Source organism: Paramisgurnus dabryanus, chromosome 18 (genome assembly GCF_030506205.2).
Source record: "Paramisgurnus dabryanus chromosome 18, PD_genome_1.1, whole genome shotgun sequence".
Lineage (NCBI taxonomy): Eukaryota > Metazoa > Chordata > Actinopteri > Cypriniformes > Cobitidae > Paramisgurnus > Paramisgurnus dabryanus.
In genome coordinates this window covers 31,712,263-31,735,448 of record NC_133354.1, presented here as the reverse complement: position 1 = coordinate 31,735,448, position 23,186 = coordinate 31,712,263, and the positions used below count along the sequence as shown (strand labels likewise).

General features: G+C 38.9%; 1 protein-coding gene across 1 annotated transcript in view; it reads left to right on the top strand.

Moving 5' to 3' along the window:
* The window catches only part of LOC135776750 (solute carrier family 22 member 4-like), a 65,901-nt gene that overhangs the window by 29,461 nt on the left and 13,254 nt on the right, over positions 1–23,186 (top strand). Inside the window, exons 5-7 of the mRNA XM_065287651.1 lie at positions 7,114–7,240; positions 11,274–11,371; positions 20,418–20,632. Coding sequence (XP_065143723.1) covers positions 7,114–7,240; positions 11,274–11,371; positions 20,418–20,632 — 440 coding nt within the window. The remainder of the gene's footprint in view (positions 1–7,113; positions 7,241–11,273; positions 11,372–20,417; positions 20,633–23,186) is intronic.

The following is a 23,186-nucleotide window of genomic DNA, read 5'->3' as shown; positions in this document are numbered from 1 at the left end:
TACTCCAAGTCAGTCCTCGTGTACAAGTCATGGTAATGCAGCCAAAGCCAAAATATAAGAAACGGAACTCCATATTTATCACATTTGTACGCCTCCTCTCGTGTCTAACTTACAGATGTTAGTTGTCAACTCGTCACTGTCTTACTGACTCTCTGTGTTCGGCCAGGCTGTGCCGTATGATATACAGCACAGGACCGGAAAGAGAAATGATTAGTTCATCATTCTCTCGAGTTCGGGACGAGTCAAGAGAACGATGAACTAATCATTTCTGTTTCAGATTCAGAGCCCATATGTTGCGCAATGCGCATGCGCGGTCAACACAAAATGAACGAATCACTCTCTGAGACAACTCGGTAGTCCCGAGTCATATTAAAGATTTGTTCAAAATGAACGAATCGTTCATGAACGACACACCACTACATTCTAGCATCTATGGGTATTGGTAACACATATAATAATTCTTGTTAATTCTTGTTGTCAATAGAGTTATTCATGTCAGTTCATGGTGTTTAATGTTAACAGTAACAACGCTTGATTTTATAACTGTATTAGTAAATGCAAAAATTAACATAAACTAAGATTAATAAATGCTTTAGAGGTACTGACTTACCATCAGTGAAACCCTGAACTTTTGTTTGATAAAACCAAAAGCTGCTTACCCTGATCATGTCGTTCCAAAACTCCAGATTGGATTTAGTTCAGTCAACCTTCTTCTGGTAACCTAGAGTTAATGCGTGCACACAGGGAACACATAAAACTTACTTCGTTATGACACATAACCAGCTTCTTGGAATACCCTCCAGATCTATCATCGTATACCAAAACAAGTGTTATGGTTTTTACCACAAACAAAAAATTATTTACATTTAAAACATTTTGTTGACTTCATTAAAATAACGGCCTGTATCATAGATAAGAATAACATGATAATGGATTTAATATCTTGTTTTAAATGTAACACAGTTAAAAGTAAAGAATGAAGACTATTATTTGTATATTTATCAATAATATTAACTATTATACTATAATAATTTTTTTATTATAAACAGTGATCAAATGTTGAAGTGTCCTAAATCACAAATATGGATTCCACTCCGCTTTCTAATCACCACCAGAGGGAGCCATCCCATGAATATGAACTGTATCACTTCAGCTTCATTTCCCATAAGCCGATCATCATTATCCACACTAGATTTTATTGTAGCACTTTGAGATTTTCTTAAAAATTTAAAGTGCATTATAAATAAAAGCCATTATTATTATTATTATTATTATTTTATAGTCCTACCTCTTTCACCAGTCTGTGGAACGTAGTCTTGATTTGTCCCCACTGTCATTACTGGGCGTTTATATGTATTATTAGGCTTGTTTTAGATAAGCTAATTCTGCACAGAATCGATCACCGGTGATCACCGCTAGATGCATGCCGGTTAGAAAAGTGTCTGAGTTACGTCCGACTTGCTCTGTTGTCGCGCTGATGTGTGCCAAAAAACTCTTGGGTTGGAGAGGCGGGCTTGTCGGATTGTGTAGTCGGGTGCAGTTGCTCTCCACTGACTGTGTTGATGAAAAGCACCATGGAAGAAGACTTGCTGACGACACAGCTTAATGCTCATTGGCCCGGGGATGTCAGCTGATGACGACCTAATTCTAAAAACGCCACTACCTATAGTAGTTTTTAAATTTTATCAACTTGTTATTGACTTATGACATTTAAATTTTAATAACTTTTGTAATGGTGCTGATTTATTTGTACTGTGAGTTGTTTATATTTTACATGACAGAAAAGAATTTGTATTAACACTAGACTTAGATTTATACATCCCAACATTTACTAAATAACCTTCCAATAATGAACAGTTCACCTTTGTTGATTCTCTTTATAAACATCTTCATGTAAATGCATTTATTGTTATTTTAGTTGCGTGCGTGCACTGCGAGATTGGTTAAGTGTCCGACGTAAAAGCTCTGTTTTGACTCCTCCCCTCAATGGGCCACAAGTACTTCATTGCTTGAGTACTTGAACGTGGCATCGACGATCGATCACGAAAACGATGACCATGTGGGTTTATTTGTTTTTTGTGGTTATGGCGGCATTTGGATGTCTGGTTAACATTACAAGCACCTGTGGTATTAAAGATGTGCGTGTTTGATGTCGTGTTAAGCTGCGCAGACTGATGTATGCCACCATTACCATGCATAATTCAAAACACAAACAGATAAGTCAGTTTCCTACGTGCACCCGTGCTACCCCAACCGACCAATGAACGCAACGCTGTGAAGCCGAACACACCTCACATCACTGAGGAACTACGGTTTAAAAGGATGCTGTGATTTTTGGATTCACTTTGGTCAAACACTCAGTCAGGTGCAAAATGTACAGCGCCGTCACAAGTTCAATAGGTTATCAAAGTTTGATGGTGTTTTGACCTTGCCCGTCTGACTTCGAAAGTACAACACAATTCATGTTTAACATACAGGTAAAAACAACAATTTAACATACAAGTAAAAACATTAGATCAGGCGTTGTTCTAAAAATAAGCATTTGATTGCGCTTTTGGAAGCAAGTTTTTGTTGCAAAATGTTCTATACTGTAAGTATTTGATTTGGTTTAAACAGTGTGTGTAACGTGCTGAGACTTTGGTAGAATCCAAAAGCAGAAGTTTATTTATAAAGCCAGGCAAACAAGACAAAAGGATAATCCTTGATTAACGTAATTCAAAGAACAGGCAAACAGGTCATAACAAGAGCAAGACAACATGAAACAATGATACAAACATAGCAAGGCTTGGTATACAGGTTACAACTTATAACCGGTTTTATTGGAAACAAACAGGACGTGAAAGTAGAAGCAGAGTGAGTGTCCAATGTCTGGTTTGTGGAGAGGGTGCCACCTGGTGGTAGGATGAATGAGCAGAGGGAGCCATGATGACTACTTTCAGATCCCCACCCCTAGGAGTGGATTCCAGACACTCCTATATAGTTCTGGAGGGAGGTGGAGTGTAGGGGGTGGGATGGCGGGCCAGGACCGTGAGGCAGTAGCCGTTTCTCAATGCCAAGGAAGGATCCTCGGAAGACAGAATTTCGAGGATGCTACGTCATCGACATCCGTCGAAGGACTGTTCCAATGTCGAGAATCCTTGGAATTACAACCTTCGTTCGAGAAATATCCCATATATATCCCATTTTATGAAGTGGTTCAGGTGTGGCAGCCATCTTGAGACATAGGTGCAGGTGTGATGATGGCCCTCTGAAGAGCAGGTGTGATCGTGGCGATGGCCCTCTTAACCGCAGGTGCCGGTATGGCGGTAGCCAACTTAAAGACAGGAACAGACATGGTGATAGCCATCTTAGGAACAGATATAGGTATGGCGGCGGCCATCTTGGAGACAGAGACAGGCATGACTCGAACAAACTCTGGTTTAGCAGGCGCAATGTGTGGAGGCCCTGATGTAGTAGTAATCACTATGGGACTGTGGGGCTCTTCATCTACAGTTTAGACAGTAAAATGAGACCCACCAAGCAATAATGCTATGAATTCCAATAAAGTTTAACCTCATGACCCCATGGCATCAAACATGAAATCCTCTCATTTAGTCCGTGTCGAAAAATGTCTTTGTGCAGTATTATTGAAGGCCAACTGGTTACTCAGACACAGGAAATCCTGAACATAATCCTCTTCTCAAAAAAGAAACTGTCTCAAATAACGTCTTAAAGTTATGATAACCTCACTGTAGTCTTAAATCACAAAATGTAAAATATTTGATAAGGTAATTTGTTTTTTGTTTTAAATGTGATGTAGTATATAGTCAGAAATGGCAATTTAAACTTTTTAGATTAGTTCAATGAGGAATTTCATACTCGTATAATGAAGTTTAATGGCTTACTTCAGAAGGCTAATCTGTCATGAAACACAAATAAGCTATAATATTCGCTAACATTTTACTTCCTCCATAATACATTTATTGTCAAATTACTAATGTTAACAGCTCAAAGACGCTATGAGCGGGAGTAGAACCAGCAATTGGTCCGTCATTCGAGTCGAGTGCTCTGAAAGTCTGTCTCTGTGCAGACTGCGGACACATGTGCGCGGGAGACTGATCCGTTCATGAAAAGTGAAGCATGCCCAGAGTGCTCGACCTGCATGACGGACCGGTTGGGAGATTAGGAAACAAGGTTACCCACCGCATCACATTCATACACTAGCTCAGTGTTTCCCAACGTTTTTTAATAAGTAAAAAAAAATCATACAGCACACCACTTTCACAATAAGCATTACAGGTCTGCACAAACCTGTATTGCAGTGCTTAAATGACTTGTTAAACGTAGTATTTACATTTAATGTGAAACTTGATCTTGTTTTGATGAACACAAATGATATCCTGGATGGAATTGATGACAGTGACAGACACAGCTGTGACCAACTCAGCAACCTGGTAGCTAGCTTCAAGTGATTTTTCAAACACTGTAACTGTGTTATTTTTCCACAGCACACCAAACAAGTGGCCACGGCACAGTGGTTGGGAAACACTGCACTAGCTGACCTCTGTTACAACAGTGAATAACATCTACAGTCTTAACACATTCCTCATTTTAGTATACATCGAGTTAATGATTGCAAGGTGGTAAAAAGATTAATGGACGATTGGTGTATTGTTACCTCATGTGCAGGGTTGAATAATTCATTTCAAAGCTTGTCATTTTATTCTTAAGACAAAATTTAAGATGTCCTTGAGTAAATAATTGAGAACTTATTAAGAAATGTTTGAGAATTGCACTTAGGAACATTCTTATGAACTTCTTATAATTTATCTTAAGAACATTCTTTTTAAGAAGAAAATTCTTACAGTAACTGCCATATTATCTTAAAATTAAACCAAAGATATTTTGTAATACTCAAAAAAGCTTCTTGAGAAAGAAACTTATTTTTTTCTTCAAGGGTGTTCTTAAAGGAATAGTCTATCCTTTTTCCATATTAAACTATGTTATTACTTTAACTAAGAAGAGTTGATACATACCTCTATCATCATAGTGCGTGCACTTTATCGCTGTGGCGCGCAGCGACACTTTGATAGCATTTAGCTTAGCCCCATTCATTCAATGGTACCAAACAGAGATAAAGTTAGAAGTGACCAAACACATCAACATTTTTCCTATTTAAGACGAGTATTTATACGAGCAAGTATGTGTCACAGTGTCAAACTGTGTTCTGTGTTTGCAATATGTATTAGTGTTGGTCCCCGAGTTAGCCACCAGATGTCTCTTGTCTTCACTGTCACATGTGCCATGAACTGCATATCCCATAATCCTGTCTGTCATCATTGATCATTGTTTTCAGCTGTTCCCACTCACCTTGTTAGTGTTGTGTATTTAAGCCCTGTCTGTTCAGTCTTGGTTGTGGATTCCTTGTTATATGTTACATCGCCTTCTGTGTCTGTGTTTTGGATTATTGTTTGGACTGTGTTTATGGATATTGACCTTTTGCCTGCACGGATTATGATTTTGGATCACCCCTAATAAACTGCTTTTGGATCTTACTTTTTGTGTGTGCGAGTCGTGACAGAATGGTGTCACAAAATAAAATGTAGAGCTTTTCTAAGCGGATTTAAAAGGGTAACTATATTTTATGGCGGAATAGCACTTTTGGTAGTACTTCGAGTAGCCTGAAAATCTGCTCCCCTTCTCCCTCTCATAATGAGAGGGAGATGGAGAGTGTTACGGCGCAGAGTCGAAGTACTACCAAAAGTGCTATTCCGCCATACAATATAGTTACCCTTTTAAATCCGCTTAGAAAGGTACCACATATGAAAATGTTTATTTAGGTAGGCTAAATTTTTGAATATCGTTTAATTTGTATGGTGAATATGGTCATTTTGATAAATGGGCCCAGGCACAAGACGAAATAGAAGACTTGGAGAAAACGTTGAATGGCAAAAAGCGGCACAACGAATTAACACCGGCAGACCTAAAGGATTGAAGATGACAAAGATGAGATCAATACGAAAAAGACAACCAAATGGATAGTTCACACTTTAAGTGACTTTTTGTGCCAAAGACAGAACAATTGTGATTTCGAGATCTACTCTGCTTCTCTTTTAAATGAGACATTGCAGGAGTTTTATGCCTCTGTTTATACAGGAGTCTACCACTGGACGCGAATACAGTTTGATGTCTCAGAGCAGGTATAAACCGTCACATTACAAAATACAACATCATAAGTGATAAAGACTTCAAGTCAAGCAATGCCGTCTACAGTATACCTGCTCTGAGACACATTAAACTTTTTTGCAACATTTAATGACTTTTCAAGAATGTTTAGAACCTCAATAATGCGAACTTTGCCAAGCCGCCATGCGCACGCCCTTTTAACGAAGGTCAAGATCTTCGCTATTTATGATCGCAAAGGCCTTAAGATTATACTAACCAAATATGATGCTGATCTGGTTACATCTCTAAGAGCAGTAAATCACAGTGTAAAACATGTTATTTCCTGCTGCCTATAGGTGATGTTATGACTGAATATTGGCATGTTGATGTGTTCAAGCCAGGACTTTTATCAAATATGTGACATTTTGGGCAAAACTAGTACTAGTACGAAAAGTCAAGATCTCCACAATTTAGCATTGCCTTTAGATTACATTGACCAAATATGATGGTGATCTGATTAAATCTCTATGAGGAGTTAAAGTTCAAAGCCCGGAAAAATTACAGAAAAAATTCAAAATGGCTGACTTCCTGTGGGAGCTCCAAGATACTTTTTGTTGGTTCTGGAGCGATAGATAATCCTACCAATTATCGTATCTGCATGTTTAACAAATTTTTGTAGGTGGTGCTATAGAGCCATTTTTACACGCCCAATTCTGAAAAATTCTATACCACATGTACATTTTTGACACTTTTTACACGTGTGCAATGTTTAATGAGTTTTTGAGCATGTTTAGGCCCTCAAAAATTTCCCGGGCCCTAATAATTATAAACAAAGCAAAAACAATAGTGCTCCGCACATATGGTGCAGGCTGTTGGCCGGCTCTTCTGTGCTCGGGCCCAAATAATTAATTGAAAAACAATAGCAGTAAAACCTCAGTGCTCTGGCCTTAATATTCTAATTCTTTACAGGTTTATTCCAGAGTCTCCTCGATGGCTGGTGTCTCGGGGAAGGGTTAAAGAGGCTGAGGCAATTCTGAGAAAGGCTGCTAAGATGAATGGTGTTGAGGCTCCTGATGTCATTTTCCCCCAAGTCCAGGTGAAATCCATAGGCTGTGCTTTTTAAATGACACACTGTACTTTACAGCGATTAGTACTATAGTACTAGTACTGTATTATTTTGCAATACAATGACATGTAAGCTTGCAAAGACAAAGCTTTATTTAATTCTTGAGAAAATCTCCAAAAAGATTCCAAGGCTCTGTTTACACCTGGTATTAAGATGTGTTTTGGTTGATCGGATCGCAAGTGGATGAGAGAGACATATTCCTGTTCTCACCTGCCATTTTAATCCATCTCAGTTGTCCACTTTTGACCGCTTCTTCCTGTTTACTTTGAGGGGATGGTCTGTGGGCGAGTATTTAATACACAAGCAGGAGAAATAATGGGTTAAAGTTGACGCACACTAATATTATGTCAGAGTACCTCTGTTTGTGTTGTTAGTAAACATGCTGCACAATGTTTTGATCAGGTATGTGTAAAAGCTTTCTGCATTACGTGGCTTAAGATTCACTGCGCCACTGTTACTACGTACTAACTAAAGGGGACATTCCACAAGGCGTTTTTAAGATATTAAATAAATCTTTGATGTCCCCAGAGTACATTATGTGAAGTTTTAGCTCAAAATACCCTATAGGTAATTTATTGTGGCATGTTAAAATAGGCACTTTATGGGGCTGAGCAAAAATGCACCGTTTTTGTGTGTATCCCTTTAAATCCAAATGTGCTGCTCAGGTGGGCGGAGTCTCAAGCGCTCGCGCTGTAGACATGACAGAGCATCGAGGAAGATTCTCTCACGAAAGAAGTTAGTAATCGATGTTAAGCATTATATATTTGAACATTTGAAAAAAACGTTTAAAAAGTCAATCATCTGTTTTATGCATACTAAATACATGTTTAGCAGCAGATGGGGAACATTGTGGAATAAAAATAAAGACTTTTAGGTCTCATGCTCCAGTGTTTTAAACAGGCACAATGATTTTCAGCATGTTACAAATAAAATACACGTCCACAAACACTCAGAAGTTTACTTTTTGACCAAACCACACAAGCACATTTAAATGATCTGTAATAAAACAACATGTTTAATCCTTATGCTGCGTTCCAGAGCCCATCCAAACCATTGGGACGTGGGACTTATCCTTCCTGAAGTGTACTAGCTCCTACTTCAAAGCGTTCCAGGCAATTGAAGTGGAACGTAAACAGAAAACATGGACGACCGCCGCGCTAAGCTTCATGCTAACAGATAATAAAGACAATTTCACGCCATAATATAAAAAACAAGTTGTGTTCAAATTACAGTGTCTAAAAAAACCCAAAAAGTAGAGAAGTAAAGTTTATAGCGTATTCGTTGAAGCTTTACCTCTTACGATGCAAGACTCCATGGGCGCCGCCATTATCCTCCGACTTAATTTTGCGAAGTCGGGGTAGGTCGAACTCCCCAGAGTTCGCCAGTAGGAGGTTCCATTTCGACAGGCATTCCAGTGCACTTTTCCTAGTTGGAGGTAGGATAAGTCCCACGTCCCACTGGTTTGAATGGGCTCTGGAACGCAGCATTAAACTTTAGAGAAACAGATCAAATGACATGTTTAAGTTTATACACATATTGAACACATTCGCGTTTCTGTCAGTCTCTCACTCTCTATCTTGTAACTCCTCGTATTCATTTGAAACTTGAGAGAAACATTAAACAACATATTTACGCTTATTGTGTATGATAGTGAATACGCGTTGTTCTCTCACTCTGTCTCGTGCAGTGCATTTATCCTTGTGTTCATTCATATAAACTTCAGAGAAACATATTAAACAACATACTTGTTGTATTGATGAAATTGAACCGCTGCGTTGCTCTCTCTCTCTCGTTCGTTTGCTCACTCGCTCTCTCTCTCTCTCTTTCACTCGCTCTCTCTCTTGCACTAAGGTAACGTTAATTCAACATAGAAAGATTATTAAAACTACAAGTTATAAGATTTTAGGCTACTGTTTGTGTTTGAGGGAATACAAACGCGTCGTGCTGTCAGTCATTCTTTCTCTCTGTCTATCGCACTCGAGGCAGCGTCATGGTTGGTTAGCGCAGATGAAGGGGCGGTATCATTATAATAAGATCCCCTACCTACGTCATGTGGGGAGCGAAATCCGAATGACCTATATATTCACATGCTTGCCGAGAGAGCCTTACCAAAACAAAGTAACAGGGTTGCTATTTTTCATGTTTTCTGGGTTGGTAGAAGCACTGGGGACCCGATTATAGCACTTAAACATGGAAAAAGATTTTTATGGAATGTCCCCTTTAATACAAATAAACACCACAGTCTTTTATCATATTTTAAATGTTTCAACAATAGCACAATTAATGGTGATTTCCAGATAAATGTCAATAAACATTGTTGAGTTATCTCATCAATGAAAAGAAATTATATTTAAACTATTATCCATTAGGTGGCACTCTTACCCAACAGTAAAAACTCCATGTAAGTTTTGATCATCGCTCTGAATCTGATCTCTAACAAAAGTCATTTACAAAAATGAAATTATATCAGCCTTTTGCACAAAATTTGAGAGGTGATAAAAGAGAACAAATAAATGGAAGGATAAAGTTTTTTTTTTTTGAAAACGGAGGGTCTGTTCTTTCATTTGATATACTGTATGTTTATATATTTAAAGAACAACATTTTCTGGAAGGCATTAAACTTAAGCATGCTTCCAAACATATTTAATTCAACAGTTGCACAATAAAAATGTTAATGTATAATGTAGATGAATGTTTATTTATGAAAATATACACCACAGTCTTAAATCATATTTTCATTGCGTCTTTGCTGGGTCTCTGTTGTTTGGGAACCACTCTGTTGCAGCCACACTTGATTCTGAGGAACCACTTTGTTGGGCGAAAGAGTAATATTTGTACTAAAATAATTATTTGTTTTACGTATTTGCTGTGTTTTATTTTATGAAACCCAGCTATGCATATGATGTAACCGTTTTATAAAAGCAATAAGCCCCAGGAAGCAGTGGTGTTACAGTGCATTTTATACTCTGCTTCGCATTGTGCCTAACAACGCCCCTTAGCTGTTATAGAATGCACTGTAACCCACTGCTTTTTGGGGCTTATTGCTTTATTAATACCAGATGTAAACAGCCCCTAAATAACAAAATTTTAAATGCTCCCATGTAATCATGTAAACCATTTTACATTTAATCATTTGACAGATGATTTTATCCAAATGATCCTAATAAGCACTCATTAACAGATATCACACAAACAGTCTTTACTGGTAAATTACAGTTAAGAGATCATCTGTGAACAGGAGCATTTTTAAAGTGCCCCTCAAATGGTATTTTAAAGCTGCCTAAAGAGTTTCCTACAACAGGTTTAAATGCATGAAGTCAAAAAAATGTATATACTTTTAGACTGAGGCTTTTTTAACAGAAATTTTGGACACTTTTTATATGGTCAAGCTGGTCGGGCTAAGAGACCAGCTTAAACCCACTGACACACCAGCTTGACCAGACTAAAAGACTAGCTTTAGCAGCCTGCGAGGACCATTTTAAACCAGCTACTTCAATCTTAAACCAACTAAGACCAGCCAACCAGCTTAGCCAAGCCAAGCTTCCAGCCTGGTCAAGCTGATTTAAACTGGTGGGTCAGCTGGTCTTCCAGCCTCATCCGATAAGACCATCTAAAAAGTGTCAGAATCCCCTCTAAATCCAGCATGTTACCCCAGCCTAACCAGCTAAAACCAGCCAATCAACTTAGGCTGGTTTTAGCTGTTCTTTCTAGTAGGGCATAATGGAGATTGTTGATGTTGATCGATGTTTACATGAAAACTTATAACTTGTACAACTTTCCCTATTACACTTTCTGTTATAGACATTTTTTTATTTAAAGTAAAGCTCTTATTTCTGTGAATAAATAAATAAAGGGGTGTTTTTGTTCCTATCACTCTCATATTGGCATGCTTAATGTTTTTTTAGCTGTGGACATCAGCTTGTCTACCCTTGTTGATGGTGTTTTTGAAGTTTTCATTGTTGTGTACTAAAACATGTTTTTTTTTGTTATACATGAACTGCAGTTAATGGAAAATACTGAAAAATTGCAGACCTACAATCTCTTTCACCTGGTAAAGTCCACCAACATCCGCTGCATTACAGTCTTGCTGTGCCTGGTCTGGTGAGACTTCTTTTGTTGTGCTCTTTAAAAAACAAATAAATCACACCAAATAAGTGTACAGTTCCATGCACACTTATTTCTACCATTACTTAACATCTATGCATATAAATGAAAATTCACAGCTAAAATCATTACAATTGTTGAATGGTAGTTTTAAGATCTCCTAGGAAATAAGTTGTCAGAACAACATCTAATATTTTGATTTATATTGTAATTCAAACTTTCCGTGAGTGAGATCCCACCTCATATGGGTGTGGTGAAAACACGCAGAAGTAGCTGCTAATACTGGCTGTAGTTTTAAGCCACTGGCCAAAAAATCCTCCGATGACGCAAAAATCATGATTACCGATTTTTTTCCAGACTAAAAATACTCTCTCATCTCGGAGGATATGAAGGGGAGAGGCACAGTAATTCGAAAATACTACTGGTTTTCTACTGATACAAAGCTTAATGCTAAATCCTGAAGTATCCCTTTAAATTAAAACTCATGATTTTAAACTGAAATAATCAAGTGATAAGCAAAAATTTAAAAGATTTAAAAAAAGTAAATCAGATATTCTGTGATAGCTGTGTTATTCTGTCATCTTTTCTCTTTTTTAACTGAGAGGCACTAGGGTGAAGGAAAAATGCCAGCTGTTGCTTGTTCTCACATGACAGCATCAAGCTTCTGTCATGCTAACATATTGACCCCAGGGGATCTTATCAAAAACTTTTCATTATTTTACACGAAGGGATTTAATGCGTCCATTGACTGCAGCAGGCAAAAGCTATACATATTGATGTCTCGGCTCGTTCACTTCAATGGAGCGGGGCTTGGCGATCTCAGCTCATTATACAGATAATGAGTTAACAGGAGAATGACGGTACCTCTCCTTCTTCTCATACAGTTTAAAACGAATGACAATATTTCTTTTCAATTTTACTTACATCATTTAAATCTAGACATTCCAAGCATTATGTAGACATTTATTTTGTTTGTATGACAAGTATTCGTTAAGTTACAGTTCATTTTTATGACTCGTTTCTGAAAGGACTTCACTGAGGGAGAGAGAACAGAACGCACATCATGTTTTTTCTTAATTTTGCGAAAAGCACAACATTCTGTTTTTATTGAGAGTGGACAGAAAAAACTAGACACTTTAGCGGTTTGAATGATGTATAAATCATATCTGTATGTCCAAAATCAGCAGTCTAAGTCTCTTTGTGGAGTAATTGAAAAATAAAGAGTTTGCTGCATCCGCGCCGCAGTCGACCCAAGAGTGTTAGGTCTAAACCAATGACATTTCTCTTTATCAAAGCATTCACATAACTCATGTTATAAATATACTTATGTCGCAATAGTAAGCTTGTCCGGAACAAAGCATTCACATATTTCGTCTGAAAAATATACTTATGCTGCAATAGTTAGCTTGTCCGAAACCGAACAGATATTCAACCATTATACTATATGACACTTGAATTACATGTGAGTGGCCCTTACGCTAGTAGGATTTTGTTTCTCTTTCCCTGTCTCGTCCTGGAACTGAGGACACTGAGACTAACAGACCCAGTTCCTGCTGCCGCAAAGCTTATCACACCACTGATCTACTGGCCCTGCTTCAACAAAATTATATATATGTGACCCGTCACGGAAACCAGTGACACAAGTCGGCAGCACAACTTTCGAGATAATGAGAGACAAAGTTGTTGTTTTTTTCCAAATTTGTGATTTTCGTTTTATTGCAGAATCTGTTAGTTGAGATCACGAAGAAGCCTCTCCATGTTTGAGATGGCAGTTTTTGAATATTTAAAAGCGTACACTTTGCGATTGAAATTGGCTTGTTTTTTCGGAGATTCTAGCGTGCAGCGGGGGGCGTCATTGTCTGTGTATATTTACATACTGGATAAGCAGGTGTTTTTGCCCCCGCCCCCAAAGGGAACAGCGTGGCTGCTTAATAGGGATAGTTCACCCAAAAATTAAAATAATGTAATTAATGACTTACCCTTATATCGTTCTAAGCTCGGAAGACCTCCGTTCATCTTCGGAACACAGTTTAAGATATTTTAACGTTAGATTTAGTCTGAGAGCTTCTGTCCCTCCATTGAAAATCTATATACGGTTTCCATGTCTAGAAAGGTAATAAAAACATCATCAAAGTAGTCCATGTGACATCAGTGGGTCAGCTTGAATGTGTTGAAGCATCGAAAATACATTTTGGTCCAAAAATAGCAAGAATTACGACTTTATTCAGCATTGTCTTCTCTTTCGGTTCTGTTGTGAACCGCGTGAAGTCATGTGACTGTAGTGACGCGGCTGACCTGTTCCTCAGACATGTTTGCTAAGTTTTTTTTTTTTCAAACTCACAGCGTGCGTCTCCCCAGACTGTAAACGAAGCTCGGGCGCACAAAACAAAAGAAAAAATAAAGACGCTGGGGCGGAACAGAGAACAGTCAGCTGCGTTATACGTCAGCCATGTCACTGGCTTGTTCGACTTTATGCGGCGCCGCAGTCGGATGACGTCAAAGTACCGCGAGAGCTTTTCAAGAAATCTTACGGAGTAGTTTAAGTTCGACTTGCTCTCACAGTACTTTGACGTCATCTGTCTGTCAGTTTTTGCAGCGCAGCATGAAGTCAAACAACCACAAAACATGAAGTCAAACAACCACAAAAAAGTCACACAGAGATCGTTGAATTTCATTATATAATTGGCTACATGTTTTGTCTATCAATGTTTTCCCTGAAGTCACTGGCTGATGGAGGAACGAGCAAGCGATCGGTTACATCCTTAAAGGACGTCACATTTTCGACGGTGCTGTTTGGATTACCTATTATACTACCTCCCTATTTTAAATACAAACTTTGAAGGCGGGTTCATGTGTTTAACGGAACGTAAATTACCGGAGTGTAATCTCATATACCCTTACATGTTACGATGTAAATAGTCCTCAGATTGTATATTCTATTCTATTACCAGACGGAAAGTAGGGACACAAGTCGGATCTGGGGCATTTTGAGTTATTCACCGATTCTGAAAGTGCAGTTTCTAAGCTTTCCAACGATGTTTAACACATGAAAATATGATACGGCTGACTGTTATTTGTTCCGCCCTAGCATCTTTTTTTCTTTTTCTTTTGTTTTGTGCGCCCGAGTTCGCTTACAGTCTGGGGAGATGCACACTTTAAGTAAAAAAAAATTTTTAGCAAACATGAATGAGGAACAGGTCAGCCGCGTCACTACAGTCACTTTCTTTCTCATTTTCTTGAAGGTTGTTCTGCCGACTTGTGTCACTGGTTTCCATGACGGGTCACATATGTCCACTATAGAATCTGTTATGTCTGGCTCTCTCTTAAGGGTTTTTTTCTCCATAGAACTTGTTTCGTTTTTTCAACCCCTAGGCAGCTGACATTGGCTTAACTTAGAACTCTCTTCTAAACCTTACATTATTAATATGCTCGCGAGTACGGTTTAATCTTAGATTCTGTACTCTGCTACTTTTGTTGTCCCAATTTTTTGTGTTTTTTCCTGCTTCTAATAATGTAAAGATGCTTTGAATTTTTTTTGCAATTGTGAAAGTATTATATAAATAACATTTAATTGAATTTAATATATGCTAAAACAAAAACTTCTCTCCACCCCTTAAGGGACAATAAGTAGGATTTACCCCATCTAGTGGTGAAATTGTATTTTGCATTATAACGAATAGTGCTGTCTAAAGGGAGTAGGCTATCTGTAGCCTGTGCGTAGCTCTGCGTAGCCTGACGCGCACCTCACAAAAAAATTAACAGCGCGTCAGATCTACGTGGACCGCAACCGCTGTGATTGGTCCACCAGAACCCCTCCCGTCAGGTAAAAAAACTGCGTCATAAGTATTTCCGTTTGTGACGGTGAAAACAAAGACGGGCCAAGTTGAGGAGTGATTTAACTAAAACTGCAACAAAAGTCGCTGTTTATTTACTTCCATCATTGCTGGTCTTCTTAAATCATACATAACAAGTTGCTATTTCTTCTTTGTTTGTGGGTTAACTTGCCAAGCTTCTTCTTCTCTGGCGGTCGCGCTGCTACTGTGGTTACACGATTGGATACTGCCTACCAGCGGTTTGCCGGTGTGTTTGCACGTCGACGCGGAGGACGACGCAAAAGTATAAATGAAAACCGACGAGGAACCTACGCCGTCGCGGCTACGCCGTAGGACCTACGTGAGCACACCTTAAATCGGCCTGCAATTATTCACATTTTTCACAAAATACCTGCATTACTGATGTAGCAAATGGAGGGGTTATGGAATAGTGTTGTTTAAAACAACCAATCATCATTTTGATAATGATAAGTTATTCATTAATAATTACAATTATTAATGTTGATATTTTCTCCACCACCCTGTTAAGGGAAATTATGGTTTATCACTATTCCAATTCGGGGAATTGTTGATTAACTATATATATTTTGCAGGATTTAGCAGAATGAATCGTAACAATTAATTGATTAATTCGCCAGCGAATATATATATATATATATATATATATATATATATATATATATATATATATATATATATATATATATATATATATATATTAGGGCTGGGCGATTCGTCCCCATAAAAAATCTATGATTTTTTTTTATAAAAAACTCGATTTACGATTCGAATCGATTTTTTTCCCCGACCCCATTTAAAACAAAATAATTGCAAACTGTATATATTTTTAAAATATATATTTATTATATTTAATTAAAATGCATCAACAAAAAATTGGGAAGGAATGAAGATTGGCGAATGCAAAATGTATGTCAGTGTTTCCCACAGATCTGAAATTTACTTGTGGTGGTAGCTGGTGAAAAGGGCAATCATTATAATCCACCGACAAAAAATGGTCTACTATACATGTGACACAGAACTAATAATGTGTGACACAACACAATACTTTGAATTATTGAACATTAATATTAATTTCACATTATAGTTCATTAATCTAACCACCCCAAACTTTCTTTGTCATGAACAAAGCTGACACTGTTTGTCAAAGCACCACGAAAACACTTTCTGTTTTTGCACTGGTATATGAAGCAATTTGACGACCCCTTTTATCAAACTCAATATATACAATACTATGTACACTACAGTATATTAAAAGACAGTGCAGGTCTATAGATTATAAATGTGACTGATGTTATAATGGTAATAATTTCTAGAGATAGGCACTTTTACTGCTTCTGCTTTCTATTTCTCTTTTGCCGATTAAAAAAGCTTAATCCACTCATTATTTCAGATTTAAAAGTTTACTTGCTGTCCTGATGACAGACTTTACATTACAGCTTAGCGTTTTTTTATATCCTGAGTCAGCTTTAGCTTTGCTCGTTCAGTGCAATGGGCTTGACATTAGCACTGCTTTTTGCTACAATCTCTGTGCAAACTTTTTAGATTTTAGAAAAGATATGGTCTATTAATAGTATAGATTAGATTATAAAAAAATGGATTAAAGAAAATGCAGCACGCGGGCGCAACAAGAGCCAGTTGTCATCACCATAGAAACCGGAGGCACGCTGAAACTTCACTCGAGCTTTAGGTAGCGCTCACGGCAGTTCTCCGGTCGAATCGGGTTTTACACACAATATTAATCATACTTGGGACTCAAAGTAATAAACTAGGACCGACCCGGACCAGACTGACCATTTCTAATATAAACCCGGAACCGTACGGGTCCTCTCAGGGAAGAAAGACCTCTAATGGTAAAACTCTGCTCAAGTTCAGAAACATAAAGGATACAATGTGACACTGAGCTTGCTTCGCGTCGCACCCAATTCATTGAGAAACGAAGAGCACGTGAACGGACACTCAACGGGAGAGACACAACGTGCTTGCACGCAAAATGAAGCCAACTTGGATGCTATAAACACATATGCACATAAGCATATGCGACCATTTTGGTCGCAGTGTAGTTCCCTGGCTGCTCAGTTACCTCAGAATGTGCTGCAGTTGATCCAGTTTGCCGCGCTGGATGATGAGTTTATGATGCGCTGGATAATGAGTTTATGACGCGTGCATCTTTCACGGGCTCTCTCAACAAAACACGGGTCATCCAGTCGAGTTCAGAAAATACGGAAATTCGTAAAGTGATTTTTTTTTCCTGGGCGGGTCCATTTTACCTGGGCAGAATGCCCAGTAGAGCCTATGTTTGGGAAACACTGTATGTACTGCTCTATACTGCAGAGGGGGAGAAAAAAAATCTAAAAAAAATCGATTTTTTTTAAATATGAATCGATGTGACCTGCCAACTCGATTTTAAAATCAAATCGATTTTTTTCCCAGCCCTAATATATATATATATATATATATATATATATATATATATATATATATATATATATATATATATATAAAAAATTGTACATCAATTCTGAGAAACCTTGAGCGTGAGGTAGCATTGATCTAAAGTTAAAGTGACTTTGAATTTAATCAGAACTCAGAGGCATGCATGGATAAACATGCACGTTTATTTGACTACTCTACTGGGATTATATGAGACATAGACAATGGACAAAACAAGAACATTTAACATGAGAAAGAGAGAGAGAGAGTTGCATAAACCACATTCATCTTACTTAACCGACATAAACGCAGCTATATATTCTAAGATATAGGATACTTGCATGTCTGTGCAGTTGTAAGCATTTGAAAGTCTTATGATGGAAGAAGATGGCGTTGCAGGTTCTTGAAGAATCTCAAGACAGAGTCCAGTTGCAGCATTTTCATGCTGGAAGAACAGACTAGGTTGTCGGTGTGCGAACCGAGCATCCAGTCCATTTGAAGAGTTGTTCCAAAAGGTCTAGATGTGAATTGGTGGTTTTCTGATCGTCGAAAATCCATTCTTGGTCACAAACTCAGGTGAGTTTGGCCTAAAACTCCAGAACAAAAGAAAAGGCATCTAGGCCTAATTGCCCCCATGCGGGGGAATAACACTTTTTATTATATTTACTCAGCTATTCTGCAATCCAAGTATCAGATAAGGTCCGGTTCTGGCAATCCAGCCAGATGTTACACTGAAGAATACTAAATAGACTTAACTTTATGCATTTGCTTTCAGAATAGAAAGTTATGAACCAAAGAATCAAACAACTCTCTTGACTAATTTCTAGGCATAAGATACATACATATACAGTATGTTATATCCAGACAGCTTATTGTTAAGAGATGAGTGGCACGGCAATATATACATTTACTTGTATGCTGTACATGTTTCTCGTCTTCTATCTAGTTTTCCTTACCTGGGCATCTGATGTCTAAGACCTTTCTAATCTGTAATGTTTTTTGTTTTAATGTAGGCTTAAAGGCTTCTGTTCTCTCTCTCATCTCAGCAATGCCTAATTTTAAACCCGAGCGAGTGCATCTTCTCGCGGTTCTTTGTAAAATGTGTTGACTTTACCCAGGCTGTGTAGACCCAACGGTTAAACGATTAAGACGCTTCATGCAAATGAGCGGTAAAAATCCGGTCATGCATTCTGTATTGTTTCACGTGTGTCCTGCACATATGCGCTACTCAAACAAGAAGATATTTATTTACCGTTGCAAGATGTTCAGCTGCTCTGCTGTGGAACTTCAGTTAACTCCGCCCCCTGAGTGCAGTGAAGAGGTTTGACTGACAGTTTTAGCGGATCCAATAAAGTGTTTTTTAATACCTTTAATTTGATCAATATATTTGTAAAACAGACAGACTTAAAGGGTAACCTTTAATATCATTGATTTATTAACTCTTTCACCGCCAGCGTTTTAAAAAAAAGTTGCCAGCCAGCGCCAGCGTTTTTCATGATTTTCACCAAAGTTTAATGCCTTCCAGAAAATGTTCTTCTTTAAATAAATAAACATACAAAATATATACCAAATGAAAGAACAGACCCTCTGCTTTCAAACAAAAAAAAAACGTTTCATCCTACCTTTAGTGGTTCTTTTGCAATCAGCTTTTGAATATGGGTAGGTTTTTGCAAAAACACCATATTTTGAGCAAAAAGCAAAAATAATTCAATTTTTGTGACGGACTTTTCATAGAGATCCCATTCAGAGGGATCTTTAAAACAGACACGGGCATGCAGCAGCTTGCCATAGGGCAATACTTTCGGTTTTAAAAAGTTGCGGAAGGCCACCTGATGGATAATAGCGGTATTGCGGAAAGACGGAAAATCTCGTCATTGGCGGGGAAGCGTTTTCTCTTAATTGACGAGATATCTCGTCAATGGCGGGGAAAGAGTTAAAGAAAATTAATAAAATTAAATCAAATTAATAAAAAAAATTAAAACACTTAAAAAGGGCACTCCTGAGTGCAAGGACAAAAAGGGCATGTGCGCTGCATAGGTTGAGCCCAACCTGTGCACGTGCCTGGTGAAAGTGCTTATGGTTTGTCTTCTTATCGTGCACAAGCGCTCGTCGACATCAAGCTTTATTAATGATCTATCAATTACATCTAGCATGTTTATTAAATATGATCAGTATACTGGGTTATTTCCAGTATGCATTCTTTCGCGTCAAACTGTTATAAGACCTGTTAAAGATGTGATTTCTATAATGTTTGCAAGAATCCTGAACAGATGTTTATAACTACATAAAATGTGTGATTATCCTATTTACTTACAGAGAAAGAAATATTAAATGATAGCCCAACTGTCTCAACATTCACTTTACTTTCACTACCCTGCCTTGAGTGTCACTTTGATAGAGCACAGGATGTGACTGTTGTGGCTTCAGAACATACAGCGTGTCTACACTAGCACTGCCACTCTTTGCTCCATTGCTATACCTGAAGAAAAACACCCCACCTCCTCATTAACATAAGACACAAAACTGTAGAAATAATGTGGGAAATAAATAAATGTAAAAAATCAATACATGTGGAAATTAATAAATGTAAAACAAATACATGTAACAATAAATACATGTGAAAATAAATAAATGTAAAAAAATGAAGCCCATACTGGAATTAATATATAAATCTAACTGCTTGTATGCTTAGAATGTAAAAAAATCTGTAAGTCATATGAATTAATTGCTACCTCTCACTTGCTGATTTTCTCTCTCAGGTTAACTGTTACCATTGGATACTATGCTTTAGCTCTTAACACATCCAATCTACATGGGAACATCTATGTAAATAGTCTGTTATCAGCAGTTGTGGAAGTTCCTGCTCTCATCATGGCCTGGCTGATGTTTCGTTGCTGGCCGAGGCGTTTGTGCCTGTCTTCTACCCTTTCATTTGGAGGACTCGTTCTTCTTATTATACACTTCATACCAGAAGGTGAGGCCAGAAATTGCTGTCTTAAAAACTTCTAAACCACAGTTTAGTTTTTATTTCACTGAACTTAATTACAATAATTTGTTTTGAAGTAATGTACCACATCATCTGTTCACACGTGCAATATTTTTCTAATTTTGCTACTATTAACCCATTTCAGTCTTCTCTAATGTGATTTGCACTGGAAACAGACAGTGTTTTAGTGGTTGTGATGATAATTTTGATCAGCGTAATGTCAGGTTTGCTTCAGTACATCTTGTGACTGTTTACTCCGTAACAGAGAAAAAACCTTGTGCACTCTTTGCACACTCTTTAACATGTATGTACATGTTTGTATTTTTGAGAGAAAAATGTTTATGTATGAACTCTAGTAATCTAGAGTTCCCTTTCTAATTGGGAATGCGCTCCACAGTACAAATCTACTTCTAAAACACCAATGAACTTGGCATGCAAGTATTTGCATCTGCCGGCGCCGGTCAAGTATTTAACGAGAGGCAGGTGCAAATACCAAAGCACTATTTTTCGCTTTGAAAGCCGGCAGATTATCTGCTCTCTCTCTGCTCATTGGATACGCTGCATGCTGGGGTTGTTGGAGAAAGAGCACTTCAGCGGAGGCTTTTTAAAGATGTCATTTCGTCAGTACAGTTCCGGATGTGGCAGATGTATGGTTCCCCGGTATGGCCACGATCGTTGTCTCTCGTGCCTGAGAGTGGATGCTGATGGAGCGTTCATTGGAGGGTTAGTGTTCCGCATGCGTGAACATGACCTTCTTGGATTTGCGGAGACGGGTTTAGTGCCTCCGGGAACGTCACCCCCTCTTCTGTTGTGAAGCCCTGTGTGCAGTGGCAAAACTCTTGAAAGACGATCTCTGTAATAACAGTGTTGAATCGATCTGCTGGTTTGTCCAGTGGCTCTCAGCACCCTGATCCATAGCCAGAGATCCCGTTGGAGACTGGTGGCCCGTATTCTACAACACACTACGTTCTCTCATGAGGATTCTGTGTCTGTCGCAGGGTTGGAGAGGGGGCCGTCTATTTTGGATGCTGACTCAGATCCACTCCCTCCTGTGGGTAGGGTTTTGGAACCCGTGTTTGACTCCAAGATGGCGGTCATGTTCGTTCGGGCTTCACAGATGGTCGACTGGAGTGGAGAGCTCATCCCTCACCAATCCCTTTTGCCTCGATGATTGGTACTGGGGGCCACCTGGACCTTTCTTTGCCAAGGTACATAATGGTTGACGTAGTCGTGGAAAACCAGTTTTCCTCTCGGAACCGACCGCTGAGCCTTCTCCTCTCACCTCTCTTGACAGTGGAGCCACTAAAGGGTTACATTGGCATCCCAAAGGACCAGCCACCCTTCCCTCACAGGCCACAAGCCTTGTGTGGAGCCGGCACGCCATGGCATTTCTGCAGTTTCACCATGCTAAGGCACTGAGGGACCTGCACAAGAGAGGTCACGATTCGGAGGTCTTTCAGACACTGTGCGGTCACTGACCTGGCGCCACGTGCGACCAAGGTCACCACACAAGCCGTCGGATGTGCGATGTCCACCCTTGGTGGTCCAGGAACGTCATCTCTGGCTGTGTCTTGCGTGCATGAAAGAGGTCGACAAGAATCGTCTTCTGAATGCCCTGGTTTTCTAGACCAGCCATTTTGGCGACGAGGCCACGAGCCTCATACAAAGTTCTTGGCCGCCCAAGATTTGTGAAATGGCCTTTAAAAGTGTCATTTCTTCCGATTTTCAGGCTGTGTTTCTGCAAGGTTTGTTGTCCTGGTCAGCTGTGACCAGACACCTCCCTGGTATCTGGATAGGATTTGCAGCTTTCTACCTGAAAGGTTGAACCACATACAGAAAACCAGTTATAGGTGGTGTTTACATTAGAGCATTTAAATTTTAAAACAGCATTTTAAAATGAAAACGACTATACTGGCATTTCAGTAATGATCTTAGTCTACACTATACACATCCATAAACACATGAAACATGACCATTTACGCACACTGCCAGTCCCCAAGATAGCCATGCCTAAGCCAGTTCCCAAGATGGCCGCCACGCTGAGCCAGTTCCCAAGATGGCAGCCACGCCTGAGCCAGTTACCAAGATGGCAGCCACGCCTGAGCCAGTTACCAAGATGGCAGCCACGCCTGAGCCAGTTCCCAAGATGGCAGCCACGCCTGAGCCAGTTCCCAAGATGGCTGCCACGCCTGAGCCAGTTCCCAAGATGGCTGCCACGCCTGAGCCAGTTCCCAAGATGGCTGCCAAACACCACAGCAAAGACCACAGACACAAAAAGTTTGATCTTTCAATAAGGCGCACGCCCTGCTCCAATCGAGATATTAGAATTTCATGCTCCTTTCTTTTAAATGCAGCAGTTAAAACAAGGAGCCGAGAACAACACTGTCTAAAACAAGGGCGTAGGTTTGATTCTGGCATTGGTGGGGACATAAATAATATGGTTGCATTGCAAAAACTGTTTATCACCGTTTACTTGACATAAACAACAGACAATTCAGTATGCACTTTACTCAGTGACATTTGACTCGCCATCCCCGGTGCC